The sequence below is a fragment of the Diadema antillarum genome, unplaced genomic scaffold, assembly GCF_040938485.1.
Source record: "Diadema antillarum isolate AM-2024a unplaced genomic scaffold, OU_Dant_1.0 seq00001795_RagTag, whole genome shotgun sequence".
Taxonomy (NCBI): domain Eukaryota; kingdom Metazoa; phylum Echinodermata; class Echinoidea; order Diadematoida; family Diadematidae; genus Diadema; species Diadema antillarum.
In genome coordinates this window covers 458,384-478,670 of record NW_027272473.1, presented here as the reverse complement: position 1 = coordinate 478,670, position 20,287 = coordinate 458,384, and the positions used below count along the sequence as shown (strand labels likewise).

General features: G+C 37.8%; 1 protein-coding gene across 1 annotated transcript in view; it reads right to left on the bottom strand.

Moving 5' to 3' along the window:
• Positions 1 to 400: 400 nt before the first annotated feature.
• LOC139712372 (beta-1,4-galactosyltransferase 5-like) overlaps positions 401 to 20,287 on the bottom strand; it is a 35,430-nt gene continuing 15,543 nt past the window's right edge. The window contains exons 3-8 of the mRNA XM_071624199.1: positions 19,357 to 19,410; positions 16,999 to 17,267; positions 14,719 to 14,835; positions 7,397 to 7,584; positions 6,813 to 7,037; positions 401 to 629 (exon numbers count right to left, since the gene is read on the bottom strand). Coding sequence (XP_071480300.1) covers positions 401 to 629; positions 6,813 to 7,037; positions 7,397 to 7,584; positions 14,719 to 14,835; positions 16,999 to 17,267; positions 19,357 to 19,410 — 1,082 coding nt within the window. The remainder of the gene's footprint in view (positions 630 to 6,812; positions 7,038 to 7,396; positions 7,585 to 14,718; positions 14,836 to 16,998; positions 17,268 to 19,356; positions 19,411 to 20,287) is intronic.

The window sequence follows — 20,287 nt, the reverse complement described above, 5'->3', positions numbered from 1 at the left end:
ATCTTAGAAATGGATAAAAACACAATATGTCTGCCACGCCAGAGTCATCTGGACCAAGTCCAGCCTAAAATGCAGATCTAGCCATGCTAGCTGTATCAACGTGGGCAAACCATCGGGGCCTGAATTTGAGTTCCTCGCAGCATGGTGCCCACTTGCAATGGGCGAGTTAAACTTCACTTCGGACGTAGATGTAGAACTGTCTATACGCAAAAGCGCAACGTATGCATAGGATTGTAGCATGACTCTCCCTCTCTCTCTCTCCCTCTCCCTCTTTCTCTCTCTCCCTCTCCCTCTTTCTCTCTCTCTCTCTCTCTCCCCCCTCTCAGGCAATGTCAGGGATATACTGCAGTACAGATCCCACAGACGTTAATCCATAGCTATCACTGGTATACTGAGGTGGTTAGGGAGCCGGGAGAGAAGAGTTCTTTGGGGTCTTCCCCTCTACTTTCAAATGTTCTTTCTTGATCTTTTTCTGCGATGACGGCATGTGGTAGTGAGGCTTAATCTTCTGTATATCAACACTGACGTTGGTGTAGAGCATGTTTAAGGTGTAGGTCGGGACGGGATACACGATGTCACTCAGTCCATCTTTCTTATAGCGAGTTCTAAATGCGTCCAGGAGCACATGTCTGTTGGATGAGAAAAGGAATGAAAAGTGCGTGAATAGTCGCAAAGGTTTGGACACTGGAAGATCAAATATGGCCAGCAGTTCCAATCAGCGATCAATCGAAAAAAATCCTACAGGAATGTTAGACTGCATAGGCGTACCCAGGATTTTTTAGAGGGGGGTGTTCAGTGGCGTACCGTGGGTCAAGACATTGGGGTGGGGGCGCACCTCATGGAAGCAACATCAGAATTGCATAACTGTACAATTAAATGCGAGCGAGCGGAGCGAGCGAGCTTGAAAATTTTGACATTTTACAGTCCCCAAACTGCCGTTTGTAGCCATATACAGCTGTATAATAATATATGTATATATATAAATATATATATATATATATATATATATATATATATATATATATATTTGCTTTGGAAATTAAGGGGGTTGCACCGGGTGCAACTGCTGGCAGTTGCTGGCAGTAACATCAGGAGAATGGCATAACGATTAAATGCGAGCGAGCGAAGCGAGCGAGCTTAAAATTTTGACATTTAAGTCCCCAAACTACCGTTGGCAGCTATATTTTTTCGCTTTAGAAATTAAGGGGAGGGGGCGCACCGGGCGCAACTGCTGCTAATTACTGACAGCAACATCAGGAGAATTGCATAACGATTAAATGCGAGCGAGCGAATCGAGCGAGCTTGAAAATTTTGACATTTTACAGTCCCAAAACTGCCGTTTGTACCTATATTTTTTCGCCTTAGAAATTAAGGGGAGGGGGCGCACCGGGCGCAACTGCTGGCAATTACTGACAGCAACATCAGGAGAATTGCATAACGATAAAATGCGAGCGAGCTTGAAAATTTTGACATTTTACAGTCCCCAAACTGCCGTTTGTAGCTATATTTTTTCGCTTTAGAAATTAAGGGGAGGAGGCGCACCGGGCGCAACTGCTGGTAATTACTGACAGCAACATCAGGAGAATTGCATAACGATTAAATGCGAGCGAGCGAAGCGAGCGAGCTTGAAAATTTTGACATTTTAAGTCCCCAAACTGCCGTAATATATGTATATATATACATATATATATATATATGTATATATATTTGCTTTGGAAATTAAGGGGGTTGCACCGGGTGCAACTGCTGGCAGTTGCTGGCAGTAACATCAGGAGAATGGCATGACGATTAAAGGACAAGTTCACCTTCATAAACATAAGGATTGAGAGAATGTAGCAATATTAGTAGAACACATCAGTGAAAGTTTGAGGAAAATCGGACAATCCGTTCAAAAGTTATGATTTTTTGAAGTTTTTGTGCAGTAACCGCTGGATGAGGAGACTACTGCAGTGTACGATGTCACATGCGTACAACAATATAACGAAAATATAAAGAGAATTTCACAAAATTCCATCTTTTGAAAAAAGTACACATTCCCCTGACTCGTTACCGACAAATGTTATGGGTAATATTATTCCCCCTGCCTTTAGAAAGAGGCAAGTCAAGTGCTCTTTTATTATGCGAAAAAAGTGGAAATATGTTGAATTTTCTTTTACATTTCCTTTATACTGTTGTACGCATAATATGACTCACAAACTGTAGTAGTCTCCTCATCCAGCGGTTCCAACACAAAAATTTAAAAAATTCATAACTTTTGCATCGATTGTCCAATTTTCCTCAAACTTTCACTGATGTGTTCTACTAATATTGTTGCATTTTCTCAATCCTTATGTTCATGAAGGTGAACTTGTCCTTTAAATGCGAGCGAGCGAAGCGAGCGAGGCTGAAAATTTTGACATTTTAAGTCACCAAACTACCGTTGGCAGCTATATTTTTTCGCTTTAGAAATTAAGGGGAGTGGGCGCACCGGGCGCAACTGCTGGTAATTACTGACAGCAACATCAGGAGAATTGCATAACGATTAAATGCGAGCGAGCTTGAAAATTTTGACATTTTACAGTCCCAAAAATGCCGTTTGTAGCTATATTTTTTCGCCTTAGAAATTAAGGGGAGGGGGCGCACCGGGCGCAACTGCTGGCAATTACTGACAGCAACATCAGGAGAATTGCATAACGATTAAATGCGAGCGAGCGAAGCGAGCGAGCTTGAAAATTTTGACATTTTACAGTCCTCAAACTGCAGTTTGTAGCTATATTTTTTCGCTTTAAAAATTAATGGGAGGGGGCGCACCGGGCGCAACTGCTGGCAATTACTGACAGCAACATCAGGAAAATTGCATAACGATTAAATGCGAGCGAACTTGAAAATTTTGACATTTTACTGCCGTTTGTAGCTATATTTTTTCGCTTTGGAAATCGGGGGGGGGGGCGCACCGGGCGCAACTGCTGGCAATTACTGGCAGTAACATCAGGAGAATGGCATATAACGGTTAAATGAGAGCGAGCGAAGTGAGCGAGCTTGAAAATGTTGACATTTTAAGTCCCCAAACTGCCGTAATATATGTATATATATATATTTGCTTTGGAAATTAAGGGGGTTGCACCGGGTGCAACTGCTGGCAGTTGCTGGCAGTAACATCAGGAGAATGGCATAACGATTAAATGCGAGCGAGCGAAGCGAGCGAGCCTGAAAATTTTGACATTTTAAGTCCCCAAACTACCGTTGGCAGCTATATTTTTTCGCTTTAGAAATTATGGGGAGGGGGCGCACCGGGCCCAACTGCTGGCAATTACTGACAGCAACATCAGGAGAATTGCATAACGATTAAATGCGAGCGAGCGAAGCGAGCGAGCTTGAAAATTTTAACATTTTACAGTCCCAAAACTGCCGTTTGTAGCTATATTTTTTCGCTTTGGAAATTCGGGGGGGGGGGGGGGGCGCACCGGGCGCAACTGCTGGCAATTACTGGCAGTAACATCAGGAGAATGGCATATAACGGTTAAATGCGAGCGAACGAAGCGAGCGAGCTTGAAAATTTTGACATTTTACCATCCAAAAACTGTCGTTTGTAGCTACATGTATATATTTTTTCGCATTGGAGGGAGGGGGCGCCCGGTGCGCCCCCTGGATCCGCCACTGGTAGTCAAGGGTGTCGGTTTATGTTCATGATTGGGGGAGGTATGACCAGCGAGGGGGCGTCGAAGTGACCAAGCGGGAGAAGGATGTCCAAAATCTGCACTTTATATAGAGCATCCCCTAATTTGTTTGTGTTTGTGAGTGTGTGTGTTTCATATAGATGGAAAAGTTAGGAAATAGCCAAGGTCAAGTCTTATTATTGGCAATGCAAGGCATTTTAATATAGACTAGTATGTAAAGCAACACTGCAAAATCAATGATCAAGCTTTGATAGCAAATGTGTACAACCTATCAAACATTGCGCAACATTGCAGCGACTCTTTTTGCCATTCCGATATTCTGAGTACACTGCGCACATCCTGCTTGTATTCAAAATGCCAACCAGGAATCACGCTGAATCACAATCTTTTGTCGTTTCCGGGCTTTTTGAACAATGTTATACCTCTTTGATTATATGGTTAAAAGAAATCTAAAAAAAATATCTTTTTTTCTTGATCATTGTTTCATGTCGATTTCAAAAGCAGTTTACTAACCCTTGAATTGCCATTTTCTTAGGTTTTTTTTCTTTCTCTTTTCCTTTGTTTTTTTAAATCAGCGGATGGGGGGGGGGGGGGCACGTGCCCCCCCCCCCATGCCCCCGTAGTTACGCCACTGTTCCTAGACCTAGATATCTAATGAATTTTAGGCGTAATATTTAGTCATCCAACCACAATTTGTAGACTCACATTCAGTTATCTTTCAGTTTTAACTTTCAGTCATTGAAAAAATTCATATCTACTATTACTAAAGATTACCAAGTCCATGTGCTATTACTAATTACATTGAGTAGCAAGTAACTTGCTACTCCCAGAGCTTCCAGAGCTTGCTACTTCCAGTAGGCTACTATACTGACTGTACTTGGTAGTCAGTGGCGTATCTAGGGAAAACGGCGCCCGTGGCAAGCCCGAAAATTGCGCCCCTAATTTCTGAAAAAGTGTTAAACCCCAACCCCATCCCGGTAAGGACTTTTAAAAAGTCCTCATGATATGCTTTTTGAAGCACTTAAGAGGGGTCTTTTGAGGGTGATTTAAATGTATAAATAGGCAACCCTACATTTTGATATATTTTGGCGAGCGAGCGCAGCAAGCGAGCCGAAAATCTTTATATTTCAGCTTTATACATAACATGGAATTCTTGTCATTTTTGGTTATTAAATCTTCGAATTACAATTCTAATCATAGCGACGGCCTTATAGATAACGATTTGTACCAACAGTGTCCAACCCCATCCCGGTAGGGACTTAAAAAAAGTCCACATGATGTGCTTTTTCAAGCACTTATAGAAGGGGTCTTTTGAGGGTGTTTTAAATGTAATAGATATTGAAGAATTTTGGCGAGCGAGTGCAGCGAGCGAGCCGAAAATTTTTGTATTTCAGCTTACAAAACATGGAATTCTTGTCATTTTTGGTTATCAAATCTTCGAATGACAATTCTAATCAAGATATAGTGACGGTCTTATAGATAACGATTTATACCAACAGTGTTCAACCCCAATCCCATCCCGGTATATGGACTTAAAAAAAGTCCACTTGATATGCTTTTTCGAGCACTTAAAAGGTTTTTTTGAGGGTGATATAAAATCTGATAAATTTTGATAAATTTTGGCGAGCGAGCGCAGCGAGCGAGCCGACAATTTTTGTATTTCACCTTATAAAACATGGAATTCTTGTCAATTTTTGGTTATTAAATCTTACAATTCTAATCAAGATATAGTGACGGCTTCATAGATAACGATTTATGCCAACAAACTAAGGACTTGGAAAAATACTCTGAGTGAGTGAGCCGAAATTTTTATATTTCCACGTCATCATTACGTTTTGTTCTTCTTATTTTTTTTTTTTTTTTGATAAATTTTGGCGAGCGGGCGCAGCGAGCGAGACGAAAATTTTTATATTTCAGCGTTACAAAACATGGAATTCATGGAATTCATGTTTTGTTTTTATCTTGTTTGATTTGGTTTTCTGTTTGCGCTCAGCTTCGCGCGCGGTGCAGTAACGTAGTGTTAACACGTACTGTACACGAGTTCTTTAGTGCGTATGATATTATGTAACTCCATAATGTATCATCATCCACACAAACATTAAAACAAGGAAGAGAGAGAGAGAGAGAGAAAATGAATGCAAAAGAAAGGAAAGGCGGAATTCAAAACGGAAATAAAAGCGGTAAAGACAGCTTTTGTTTCATTTGTCAACATCTAAGCATTGCTGAAGAGGGGTGTTGAATAGCTCAAACACCTCCCTTTTGCCCAAGGGGGGTGTTTGAACACCTTAAACACCCCCCTTTTGGCAAAGGGGGGTGTTTGAACACCCAAAACACCCCCCCCCCACCTCGGTACGCCCTTGTTAGACTGTATCATGATAATTACGAGTGTTCCAACTTTACCTTCACGTATGACATAGAACTTTGCAATTGCTAGATCCATATGATTTCTAATACCAATGTATGTTCGTGTATATGAACATCTTATTTTTTTCCTGCAGCCAAAGAAACTCCTGAAAAAAACAGGCGCTAACTTGAACGACATCGCAAAGAATACACTGCTATGTCTCTGATCAGAAAGTAATGAAGAAACGATCGCCACAGTTTAGTTGTCTTTAAAGGGACTGTATAGTATTGGTGGAGATTAGGATTTGGCTATTAAGAGCGCATTCATTTTTATGAGATAACAAGAAACTACTTGTGATAGAGTACAAAGCATACCATCACTCTAAGAGGAATTCAAAGCTCATTTGATGAAAATCAGTTTGGGAATGGCTGAGACATCCAAAAACAAAGTAAAGCAAAGCAATCATGACAAAAGGTGGGTCTCACCTTTTATTAGGATTGCTCTGTTTTGGGTATCCCAGCCATATTCAAAACCAATTTTCATCAAATAAACATTGAATTCCTCTTGGAATTACATGCAATTTCATTAGAGGTTTTTTATTATGTCATCGAAAAATGTTAGAAATACTCAAGCTAGGTCTCAACCGAAACTGTACGATCCCTTTAAAGCATTACATAGCGTCTTTCTCTTTACTTATTCAAATCACATCGCTTCAGTCATAGCGCATTGTCTCGTGAATTCCTTATCATTAGGTCGAATGTAGGTTTTTAAGATGGATGAATGTTCAGTGAAATGGAGAATGGATATCAAACCTGTCTTTCGCCTGCGGAGCACTCTTGTGATGATGTTTGATGACGTTGTAGTGTCCGACAGGTCCTGCAGGGCGGCTAACCGGCAAATTTGTTTCCTTCAGTCGGTTCCAGATCTCGTCATCCTCCCCACCCCAACCCCAGTACACGTTTGGGAAGCCGTTGATCTGCCGGATCTGACCCGCGGTTAAACCGGATACGGCGCCGAAGAAGGATTTATACGGCAATCTGTGTATGGAATATGAAGACGATTAACAACGCTATTATTACAATATTATGTCGTGTATTTTGTTGCAACTATAAGGGAGCTAACAATCACATTTCTTTGTTATCATAGCACAGTCTGACCTCTGTTATCCGGCCATGTTGGAACAGACGACAGTCTGCATAAGCAATTTGACCGGATACTAACATTCAATGTTCACTTATTTCAACAGACGAATGAACACATGAATCGAATCAAATGCAAATTCCAATGGTCTATATGATGCCATTTCAAAGGTAGAATCCGCATATTATGAAAATGTCCTAGTCGTCTTATTTTCATCCATAATTTTTTGAGTTTTTTCAAAAGTATATTTACTCACTTGTAATTCCACCTATCCGCGCCGGACAAGAAATGCCTTGGCATTCCCGAGCACCCGTAGTAGTTGTGGTCGTCGAGTGGTATGTGGTCGACATCGTGGAAGATGAAGCAGTCGTAGTCGGTGAAGTTCAGCGCCTCCAGGAAGCCTACGTTCATCAACATCGCCCGGTTGAACAACTCTTGGTTAGCCTGTTCAACATAGAAATGTTTACATTCTAAAGTTTTTCTCCATGTGTATTTTTCATAAAGGAAATTCATGTCGCTGCATATTCAGTATCAAATTATATAAGCATAAATCGTAAAACAATATCGACGAAGTCATTTCGCATGAGAACTAAAGCCAGTGGACTTAATGTTCGACCAATATTGCATTTTTCCTTTTGGTTTGAAGTTTTCGATTTTTGCTCAGTTATTTTGGTTACGACCTCTACTTCTCGTTTGTTTTTACATGATAGTGAAATCTTCACCTATCTCGAGGGCAATGTAACTACACTTGAGACTCGTTTCATGCCAGATGGGTTTGCATCATTTTGGTCGAGAAGTATGCACAATATCCTATTTGACTGGGTGGATTTTCCATACGCGATGTGACTAGTTCGTTTTGTTACAGTACGTTATAACATCATATTTGATAAAATGTTCAGTGTTGTAAACACGTGACAATGACATATGGTTGACAACATATTACTTTAACATCTGCTAATTGCAACCAACTGATATTAATTTTTCTTTAACTGTGTACGGTCGATCATTGCAACTATAGATTTGTACGCGAGAAAATCACAGGTAAACAAAATGTAATCAATATCATGCTTCGACAGATGATGTATTGCACCATTTGCACTCTTGCAGACTACCATATGCCTACCGAATCTTTAGTGCAAAACATTTGCGATCAAGCGCCCTTCATATTTTGATATTCAACTCCCAAAAATGATTAGATACACGTTACGAGTGTGACACCCAGGAATCATACATGTAGCCCAGGAGATATACTGCCAACCAGTCATACAACCCATGAGTTCGACACTTTAAGTTCATTTTTATTTCCACATCTCAATAAAAGAATCACATGTTGACAAATGACAAACATGAGACACATAAGAAATATAAAATATATAAAAAATGCACATTATTACATAAAAGACATAAAAATAACAAAGTAATGAGTGTGGAGGAGGCTACATAGGCCATTGGCCTTTCGAGGTAGCTCTCCCAATCAAACAAAGTTATCAGTTATCACAATATACAAATAACAATAAACAAGTACAAAATTCAAAAAGACAATGTAGAGTGTAGTAATTTCAAGTGGATGGCTAGCAGTGATGGGAAACTCATCAGAGTGAGATTGAAACATTTATTTCCAATAATATAAAAGTAAAACTACATACAGTTGAACCTCTCGTATCCGGACAAGTCGGGACCGGGGCTCATCCGGATAAGGGATTTGGCCGGATACGGGAGACTCAATGCTTTATACATGTACATAAACATACACATGTACTGATGTAATCCATTGTAGTACCACATGTAGTAATGTGTATACTGCAACCTTTTCATTGTTACATTTGGGGATGTTTGGGGATGTTAAAATGTCTGAGGGTAAGCAATTTGGAAGGAAATTTGATGTAATGTATGTTAATCATGTTGGAAGTAATATGTAATTCATGTGTGTTTGTGTAGGAGTTCTCAAGGAGTTGGGAATCCCCCTTTCCTCCCGTAATTATAAAAAAAAAAAATCACGGCGAGATTGCGTCCGTATAATAGAGAGATCCGGATAAAGGGAGGCCGGATAATAGAGGTTCAACTGTATATATATTGCATAAAACATCATCATCAAAGAACGAGCATCCCACACACACTGCCAAACCTACCACTTGAATTATTCATTCTATACGTTTATCAGGCTTTTAATAAATAATCCCTATACCTACGTTTAAAAGACTTTAAGGTAGGTGATTGTCGTATTTCTAAAGGCATTTCATTCCACAATTTGGGTCCGGTATATTTTATAGTTTTACGAGAGACAGCACATTTCAATAACGGTAAATGAATATTTTGAGAGAATCTAGTATCATAATTATGAAATGATGCATTATACAAAAAGATTTGATTAAATACAGGTGGTAAAAGATCATGATAGAACATATACATAAAAGATCCAGTTTGCAATTTATAAAGTTGTTCAAGCGTGAGTATATTAAGCTTTTGAAATAAAGGTGCACTTGGAGTTCTTGGATGGGAGTGAGTAATAATGCGAATGACTCTTTTCTGTAAAACCACTAATTTATCTGAAAAAAATTTGGCACAGGTGCCCCATATCAAGTTACAGTATGTAAAATATGGTAATATCATAGCATTATAAAGATTTGTAAGAATTCTTAAAGAAACAAAATGTCTCAGTTTACTAAAAACACCTATAATTTGAGAAACTCGACAAACAATGTAATGTACATGAGCAGACCAAGACAAAGTGTTATCAATGACTACTCCTAAAAACTTTGTCTGTTGCACCTGATGTATTTGCATATCATTTATATGTATTCTAAGCACATTAGAATCAATTCTTCTTTTTTGTTTTGTGAAAATAATATAATTTGTTTTCTTGATATTAATCAATAATCTATTGGTAGTAAACCATAAAATAACCTTAGGAAGTTCAGAAGTCAATGTATGTGATATATCATTCATATTTTTTCCCGAAAAAAACAGATTTGTGTCATCAGCAAATACTATAGGACATATTTGTTGACTAGCATATTGCACATCATTAATGTATAACAAAAATAAAAGGGGTCCCAAGATAGAGCCTTGGGGAACACCAATAGAAATATCAAGCATTGAAGAATATGAGTTATTGATATAAACAAATTGTTTCCTATTCCTTAAGTAACTATGAAACCATCTCAAAACTGAACCTCTGAATCCATAAAAGTGAAGTTTTTGAAGGAGAATATTATGGTCTAAGCTATCGAAAGCTTTTGATAAATCTAAAAAAATGCCAAGTGCGATATCACCATTTTCAAAAGTATTGCTAATTTTATTTATAAACTCAAATATAGCCATATAAGTTGAATGTCCAGAACGAAAACCAAATTGTTTATTATAAAGAATATCATTTCTTTCAATAAAAGACATCATTCTATTATATACCAATCTCTCAAATATCTTTGAAAATGCAGGAAGAACTGATATTGGCCTATAATTTGAACATTGAGACTTATCTCCATTTTTATATATAGGGAGTACTTTAGCGATTTTTAATTTTTCAGGAAAAACACCATACTGAAGTGAAATATTACAAATGTGACACAAGGGGGTGCAATATAATGAATACAATGTTTCAAAACTTTAGCATCGACTTCATCAAATCCAGGACTTTTACCATCTTTTAAATTTAAAGTAATAGTGATAATTTCGGCAGGTGTTACAGCACTAAAAAACATGGAACTTACAAAGTCTCCGTGTAAAAATTCACTTGGATTATGATTAACATGAGGCATATTGTTTGCTAAATTTTGTCCAATTGAAACAAAGTATTCATCAAAATTTTCAGCTATTTGACAAGAATCATCAATTATATTTCCATTCACTTCAAATGAACTTATTTTATCATCCTTAATATTTCTCTTCAATATATCATTAATCACTTTCCAAGTACCCTTCAAATTTTCTTTCACAGAAGAAAATTTGGTTTCGTAATAACTTCTTTTTGCCTTCCGTAATACATTATTAACATTATTACGACATTCCTTATATACTTTTTCACGATATGGGGTAGGGTTTTTTGACAAATTTTCTAAAGAGACAATTCTTTTTTGCACATAATCTTTTCAAATCATTATTAAACCATGGTCGATCATTTCTTTTCTTTGCAAATTTAATATTTTTACAAGGAAAATGAAAATTGTATATTTTCACAAATTTTTCAAAAAATGCATCATATAAACCATTTGCATCAGAGGAATCAGAGTTCAAAATATCACTCCAATCTACCTGTTGTAATTCCATACAAAAAGAATAAATATTTTCATCATTAATTATCCGTATATTTTTATTAACATGCATTCTTTCCGGCATTATCAAAGAAGTCAATCCAAATATAGGCATATGGTCGCTTACATCATAGGTGATTACCCCAGAGGCATGTACAACATCAATATCATTGACAAATATATTATCTATTAAGGTTGATGACTGACTAGTTACACGGGTTGCTTTTGAAATGAGAGGAGTATAACTGTATGCATTAAAGAGTTGAAGTACTGGAGGTATCCATATTTGAATCTAAAGAGAGTAAATCTATATTATAATCACCCATGAGGTAACACTCTTTCTTCTCATTTGCAATTTTAAAAAGTACTGGTTCCAACAGACTTGTGAAATTTAAAAGAGAATGACTACCAGGGGGTCTGTAAATAACACCAATAATGACATGTTTATGTTTGAAGTACAATTCTATGAAAATAGACTCAAGAGCATCAGTGAAAACACATAAATCATTTCTAGTCTTATATTTAAAAACTTCATTTACATAAATACCAACACCTCCACCATGACGTGTGTCTCTACCTCTACCAATAAAAGTATAACCACTAATGTTATAAATAGATGCAAGTGATTCATGGTCAAACAGCCAGGATTCAGTAATCCCTATAACAGAAAACTGAGTTTCAGTCAATTGTAAACATGCTTGCATACTCTCAAAATTCTTTTTTAAACTACGCACATTGAAATGTATGTAAGAAAATAAAGAACTGCCATAACTAAGTGACTTAACATCTTTAGCTGTTATATATGCTGACTCTGGTAAAGAACTGCTTTGAAAATCTCCATCTGAAGGACCGTTAAAATTGACACAATTAGTATGAACCCATCTACCACCAAATATAGTTGTTCCTTGAGTACCTGATATTATTTGTCTATTACACGAACTACAAACATTACTTGACATACTAATACAAAAAACAGGAAGACATAAAACTGAGTATAGTACATGAACATCAAAGGATATACCTAAAATTTACACAATAAAAACCTGAAAAATGAGAATGTGCCGCTATATCATAACTCAATGTCAGTATGGAACTACAAACATTGTACTTCACTGTTATGCACACATTGATCCACATATAAATCTATGTATACATCCATGCGATAAAAAGATTAAATATTATGCAGGTCAGAATTGCACTTGATGAGGTGTTTCACGCTGGATGTCCCATTACGTGATGGGACGAGAACAAAGACCTGACCATCTGACATCCACGCTGATGTGACTTTCACATGTCTTTTCGCTTCTTGGAGTAATTTGACGTTAGATGCAGTTAAATCCTCATGTATGGATACATTGCATCCTTTCAGTTGTCGACGATTTTTGATGAGTAACTGACGTGTTCGATAGGAGCAGAGTTTTACAATGATTCCCCGGCTTTTTTTCTTGTCAGATGAACGCTTACCTACTCGATGACTGCGATCTATGTCTTTTTGGGCTGAAAGTAACTCCAATTCTTTTCGCGGTATCACAAACGAGTTGATCGGTGTTTTCATTAGGCATTTCGGGTATACCAAAATTCTAACACAATTCCGTCGTGAGTACTGCTCCAGCTGATTGACTTGATTGCTGAGACGTTGAGCTGTATTGTTGTTTGAGTCAAGTTGTTTCTCTAGCGATTCAATTCTTTTGGCTCGAGATCTGCACTCAACTTCAAGTTCCAGGACAGTAGATTCAAGCCGTTCGCATGTGGTTGTCAGGCGGTGATTCTGATCAGCAAGCTGGGACTGGAGATCTGCACATTGTTTATCAGTAGCTTTCAGATCAGCTTTGAGTTTGTCTGCACGCTGACTTTGGCAATTCAGTTTCTCGATAATGACACCAAGCTGTTTTTCAACAGCTTCAGTTATTGCTTCAATGAAGTCAGCACTAGCTAAAATTTCTTTGAGCATCGTGACAGTCCTAGTAGAAGCCATTGTGACAAGAGTTTGATGATATTATATGCTGTCGTCACGTCTATCCAGTCATGGAGTGAGAATTTACTTCATTTCCAACGTGATGTAGAGAATCGTTAATCAAGAGTTAATAGGTTGCAAGCTGTAAATGACAGCAGAAAATCGATGGGCAAGACCTCGGCGTGGAAACAAAACCTCGCAACCCGACGTTAACTTCACGACTGGTGAAGTACCAACATAAGGTTGAACGTGTGGGACTTCATGAAGTACGTGATCAGACATTTCATCCAACACAATACTGAGCATATGGGACTGTAATGAATGACACCCACAGTTTCACAGACAAAGCCAAAGCGAGAGTTTTTAGTTGTAAGACAGGCTAAAAGTCACAATAAATATTGGTATTCAATATAGCGGCAAGATGGACGTTGACTAGACATCATGTTTATAAGAAGAGTTGAGTTTAAAATGTTACCAACTTGGTGAAAGTAGAATATAGATCCTCCACAACTGGCGTCGCGTCCAACTGGCGTCGCTCATTCCATGTTTGATTCCTTTTCCTTAGACCTCCTAAGACCCCGTTTACAGTGCAGGGCTGAGCCGAGCCCGGGCTGAGCCTAGGCTGAGCCCGGTCTCAATTGCGATACTCTGCCCCGCAATTCTGTCCGTTTACAGTGGAGGGTTCGGCCCGGGCTCTGCGCTCTGCTTGCAACCAAACGATTTTTACTGGGAGCGCGCCGGTCGCAATTTGGTACCACATTTGGCCCAGTTTGCGTTTCCAGTGAGAAAAGGCCAGGCCGAGACTACCTCCAGGGCTTGGCCAAATGCGCGGTCGTTTTTGGTACCGCATTTGGCCTTCTGCGCGTTTACAGTGAAAGGAGGGCCGCGAGCCCGGCCTTTTCACTCATTGTAAACGGGGTCTTAGTATATAAGGCCCATGATTCCGAAACTAGGCAAAACACGGCCCACGAATTCGACACTAAGAAAACAAGGCCAGCGAGTTCTACACTTAGCAAACACTATTAGGTCAGACACATTAAGCCCTGTGATGTAATGCCGAACTTGTGGGTCATTTTTACTCTATAGTGTCGAACTCGTTTCTGACCATTTTTGTTTGTTTCAAACTCCTGGGCCTTGTTTGCCTAGTGTCGAACCTGTGGGCCTTGTTTGCCTGATGTCGGACTCATCGGCCTTATTTGCCTACAGTGTCGAACTCACGTATATGGGATGTATGACTCGTGTTCTGTATGACTAGTGGACTTTTATTCAAAGTCGAATGGGCCGCACGACCTGTGGGTATCGGTCTCGTGGGACGATGACCCCGAATGATTTGTATCCCATGCTTGGCGGCAGTCTTATGTGCTATCGACTAACCTGTTCTATTGCGAAGATGCTGAATTCGAGGAGCTGCCGTTGTAGCATGGGAATCAGGTATCGCAAGACGATCGGCAGATGATAGTGTCGATCTCGGAAGGGGATGACGATCGCAACCTGGGTGGAACAGAGTGAGACCAGAAGCATTGTTGTCAGTGAATCAGTTTGCGGAGAGCTGTTTCACTTCCTTGCCACATGTCAAGTTAGTGCTGGCAAAAACTGGGAACTTATCGCGTGAATATAATCATAGATATATGTCATACATGAATATTACAAAGAAGCGTTATATGTATGTTTATATATACATGTATACATATTTATATATGATATCATAAATATATTTTATACATATATATATATATATATATATATAATTGATAAGTATGTTGACTCTGTGAATGCAGATATATTGAAATGACAATTCAGTGAAGTTTAAAAGATAATCTGAAAAAAGAATCGTTCAAAAGCTTTGAATTCTTGTAGTTCCCTGTCATCGTCGCTGGATAAGAAAACTGCAACAATTAGTAATGTCAAGCATAGTGGGTACAATATAAAGAAAATATAAAGATTTTTATCCATTTTCCAAGCTTAAAGAGCGAGCACTGCGATACAAAGATCAATATTATTACAGATAATTCCACGTATATTCATAGTTGACTCCACCTTAATACACCGTGGCACACATGTGCCTCCTTCAGAAGGCAGGTGTAATAATACATGTATTACTTTTTGGTATGTCCGTCAGTAAAAAGGACGTCTTTGTCATATGACAGAATTTTTTAAAGAATTCTCTTAGATGCCTGACTTTCTTTAAATCTTATTACTACACTGACGTCACGAAATGTTGCAGCGTTCCTGTCCAGATATAACTTAAACACACTTCATAAAACATAAACATTTATTTTTTTTCAAATGATAGAATTTATTGATTTCTCGAAGCAACATAATTTTACAGAGGATAAATGAATTACAAAGCTATTACTTCAACACAAAAACATTTCTTTGATACAAACAATTTAAACAATATCTGTGTTTTTTATGCTTTTTTTCAAATATTTAATAAACATTTATTACTTTTGAACAAGCATTTATTTTGAATTTAAATCTCATTTTTCTAGAGTATGAGACCTTTTATTTCACTCCCACAAGATCCACTTTTTAAAGATATCTTTCTGATTTTGTGTGCATATCAAATGTATAATCAATTTCATGCATTGTTCATTTACTTCAGTATGAGATAGGCAAACAAATTCAAAATTACAGTTCAATAAGGAAAAAGATTACAAATCGTGCAAAATTACCCCAGGAATTAGTGGGTTAAGTAGCATACGCAGGCATAGAGAAAACCGGAAAGGAAATAATTATCCTCACGCAGATGAATATACATTTACTATGCGTACATGTGAACACAAATACCGCGTTACGAAAACTCCCAACATCACGAATTCAGTAAAGTGGAGGAGAAGACAAAAGACATAATAATTATATTATATTCTCACTTGTGGCATCATGGTCCACTTCTTGTGGGCGAGGTTGTTTCTGGCGTTACAAATACTTTGTTTTGGGTCTTGCATTTTCCTGCTTTGCTTTGCCTTGATTTTACTGCTTTGCTCTGCTTTGCTTTGCTTTGCTTTGCTTTGCTTTGCTTTGCTTTGCTTTGCTTTGCTTTGCTTTGCTTTGCTTTGCTTTGCTTTGCTTTGCTTTGCTTTGTTTTGCTTTACTTTGCTTTACTTTTGTCTTTTTTTCCTTTGCTTTGCTTATTTGCGTTTTCGTAATCAAGCATAAACCTTAAGAAAATACTTTCGAGTGCGTCAAAAGTACATCGAAATTTGAAACGTCGAGCTAATTTTAAAGGTACTGTTAACCATTGGCGAGCAGTGATTTAAAAAAAGAATCGAGTGTTACTATAACTGTGGACATTTTATTCTAGTAACAATTCTATCATAACTATTATTGTTCACATTTTGTATATTAAACAATACTTGTTATTGATTATGCTGTTTAACATTTTTACATTGGTTGCTTCTATTCCTAACTCACATTTTAGAATTGAATATCTTTGAAGCACGACATAAAGGTTGGGTTTTTGTTTCATCTGCAAACGTTAAATAATGCCTGTCTGTTCGCTACTGTCTTTTTTCTATTACTGTTGTATTCTCTGTACATTTGTATGCATTGTTTCTGCCACTCAAGAAAGTGAGATTTATGTTTGTATATAGTGGAAAAAACGAATTAACATGAACTTGAACTTGAACTTGAACTTGAACGTTTTTTACTTACTTTCCAGCGTGGTATGCAGCTCGCAGGCTTCCAATGTCCCCCAGGGAGATATCGGTAATTTCCGATTTTAAGCGACTGCGACTGAAATGATGTATCGAACCGTCTGTCGCCCTCCTTTGCGACGCGGCCGACCCCGTTCATCAGTTCCTTGTTCAGGATGTCGTTGGCCGCCTGAACTGCCTCGTCGACGTTGTGAGTGGATTCTCCAAGGACTAATTTTATCGCATCGGACATTGTGAGGTCGTCCAGATCCAATTTACGTCTACCAACTGTCAGTATATTATTAAAGAATTTATTAATACAAAATTTATCAATATAAAGATGAAAAAAAAATCATTGGATTTTTCCGCTTTTGTCAAGCGAGGAAAGAAGAGTTTTTTTTAGAAAAAAAATAAAGATTTGTATCCAATATTGATTGGAATCAAATTCATACTACATGTATTTAGACTGCTTGGCGTATAATAGCGCTCCCTCTCAAATACAATATCTGTTTATGTACCATATGATGTGACATTTATTTGTACCTCAATATTGATAAGTGAATAAAATTTCTTTGTGAAAAAAAAATAAAATGATCACTCTAATGATAGTAAGAATATCATAATAATCATGTCATGAAATTATAGTCATCGTAAGGGGATAACAAGGCTTATAACGATATAATGATGATAACAACAACAATAACAATAGTTGAATTGCAGCTATGGTCAAATAATATTGATCATCCTTTGTTTGATGAAACACTAAGATAAGTATTGAAATAGTTGTGATATCGATTTTTCCCCTTCATGGATAGTACAGACTTTGTACAGTCATCTCTTGGCTCACAGCGTATTGTCACGCGGGAAGAAAGAATGAACAAAAAGCAGTCAACTGTGGTTTCATACATATAGTTGTATACCGAACGCATGCTTTCGATGTGGGCGATGGACAGACTGTTTGCACTGCTTGCGCAAGAACATCCCAATCACCATACCGCAAAACACCCCCTCTCTCTCCCTCTCTCTCTCTCTTTCTGTTGAAATAAGTTGGTAAACACACTAGATTTTTAACAGCTGTAAACAGGCACTTGGACAGCAAATTTTGATGTCATACACAATAACAGAATCTTCAAAATCATATCAAACATTTTTGCACCTTCCTCCCTTTTACCTCAATCATTGCCATCTTCTTTGCCCTCTTAATCCCACCATTATCTCCTCTACTTTTTTCGTATGTTTATCTTATCATTCATTGACCCTTGAACTTGTGAATGCCAGACCAGAGACTGTGAGACACTCAAAAAGATAATTAGAATGTTGCACACACACACACACACACACACACACACACAAATCACTGAGGTATAAAAAAGTCTTAGAATCATAGAAGTTGCCTTCTCTCTCTCAAAACAATCAAACAATCAAACAAACAAATTACCAAACAAAACAAACGAATAAACAGACGAGCAAACAGACACCTTATTTTTATATCATATCATTCGTTCGTCTTTCCCTTATTCCTGTGTACCTTTTAAATGCAATATTTTTTCCGCTTTTGCATCTGCTTATGACACGACAAGCAGTTAGAGAAAGTATATAGATTTCCCTGTGTGATGACATCATAATGCAATTGTACACGGTGATCAAGTTAGCTAAAACAGTAGAGTAAAATCAAACAAACGAAAAAGAGAAACATGAATCAGCGGAATTTACGGAATTTAGAGTTTCGCGGTTTTTCTCGACAAAGACTAGTGATATATCAAGGAAGTACATTTGTACTCCCCCACCCCCCGTGATGTCAATTGCAAGCATAATAGAGTACCAAAGGTGTGATGTCATAGCTATTCATCACCATGGAAACTGGTTCCAAACAACCTCCCTGGCCCGAATATCTGTGAACACTACATTATTGAATTTATAACAAAAGACTGTGACGTCACCTACACTGTGCCGTCCCACTTTGGTACTCTATAATTTATAAGATTTAATCGAGGTGCTCACGTACCAGCAATTGCTGGCTACGGCCTCCCTTAAATAGCAGGAGTCGATGTGTTCGTTTACCTTTCAAAAGCTTAGAAACTGAGGTCATGATATCAATCAACAAGCGATTGATTTTCCCCGTGTTTTTCTTTTTCTGGACCAAAATATCATACGATTCATGTTTTTGTCCATTTGATTCAACCACTTTCCTCTAAGAGCGAAAATGACTAACTCGTAGCAACATTACAATAAATTGATTCGAAGGAGACATTTTCATCTATGTGGTTTTGAATGAAATCAGCATTCGAATGACACATCTAATCTTGCCCTCATCACAGAAATCATCTTGAAATAAGTGAGGAATCACCACGTTTAAAGAGATACATCAAAATCTTACCTAGCCCGGGGATATCAAATTCTGGACATATGATTCTCTCTTCATCCCACGTTTCTGTATTGGATAGAAATAAGAAAGTTGTGAAAGACGTACATAAAGTAAAATATGACAGTGAATGGAAATTCAGAAAAGAAACGACAAGAAAACAAACAAACAAACAAAATAAAAAAAAAATTTTTTCAAGTATTTGTACAGTTCCTTTATGCCAGAATTATACGGGTAAAAATGGTCTATAGCTCACTATACACATGTACATTGATATAGGACTTGAAATTCTAAATTACTGTTGCCTTCTTCTACCAATGGGTAACAACTAAATTCATACGATCCAAAAGATCATGATTCTAGGGGCGGTGGGGGTGGAAGGGGGGGGGGGTTGAGTTTAGGATGCCCCCACTGTTCCAATATTCCAATGTATGTATATTCGTATATAGGGGTGTGTGTATGCATGTGCGTATATGGGTGTGTGTATGCCTCCGCGTATGTATGTATGTTTGTGTGTAGGCCTACTCATATGCATGTGTATATGTATGCAGATATGTATTTTTGTATGTTTGCGTGTATTCTGTATATAGATTTATGTTTATTTGTGCGTATATGTGTGTGTGTGTGTGATCTTCATAATAGAGTGTACATGAGTGTATGTTTATGGGTATATGTGTCAACCTTTACTTTAACCGAACAAATATACATATGAAACAATATGTAAGCATGTAAACCAAGAGTTTGATTGACATCGTACTAACAAACACACCAAACAATGTTTGTGAGCATAATGTCATATCTGAGACTATCAGTGATCGTAATTTGGTGTATGTTGTACAGAAGCTCTATCAGCCCAAAATGCAGTCGAAAATGGTTACTTTTCGTTGTTTCAAACGATTTGATGCACAATCTTTTTTGCATGATCTCGAAAATTCCCAATTATTAC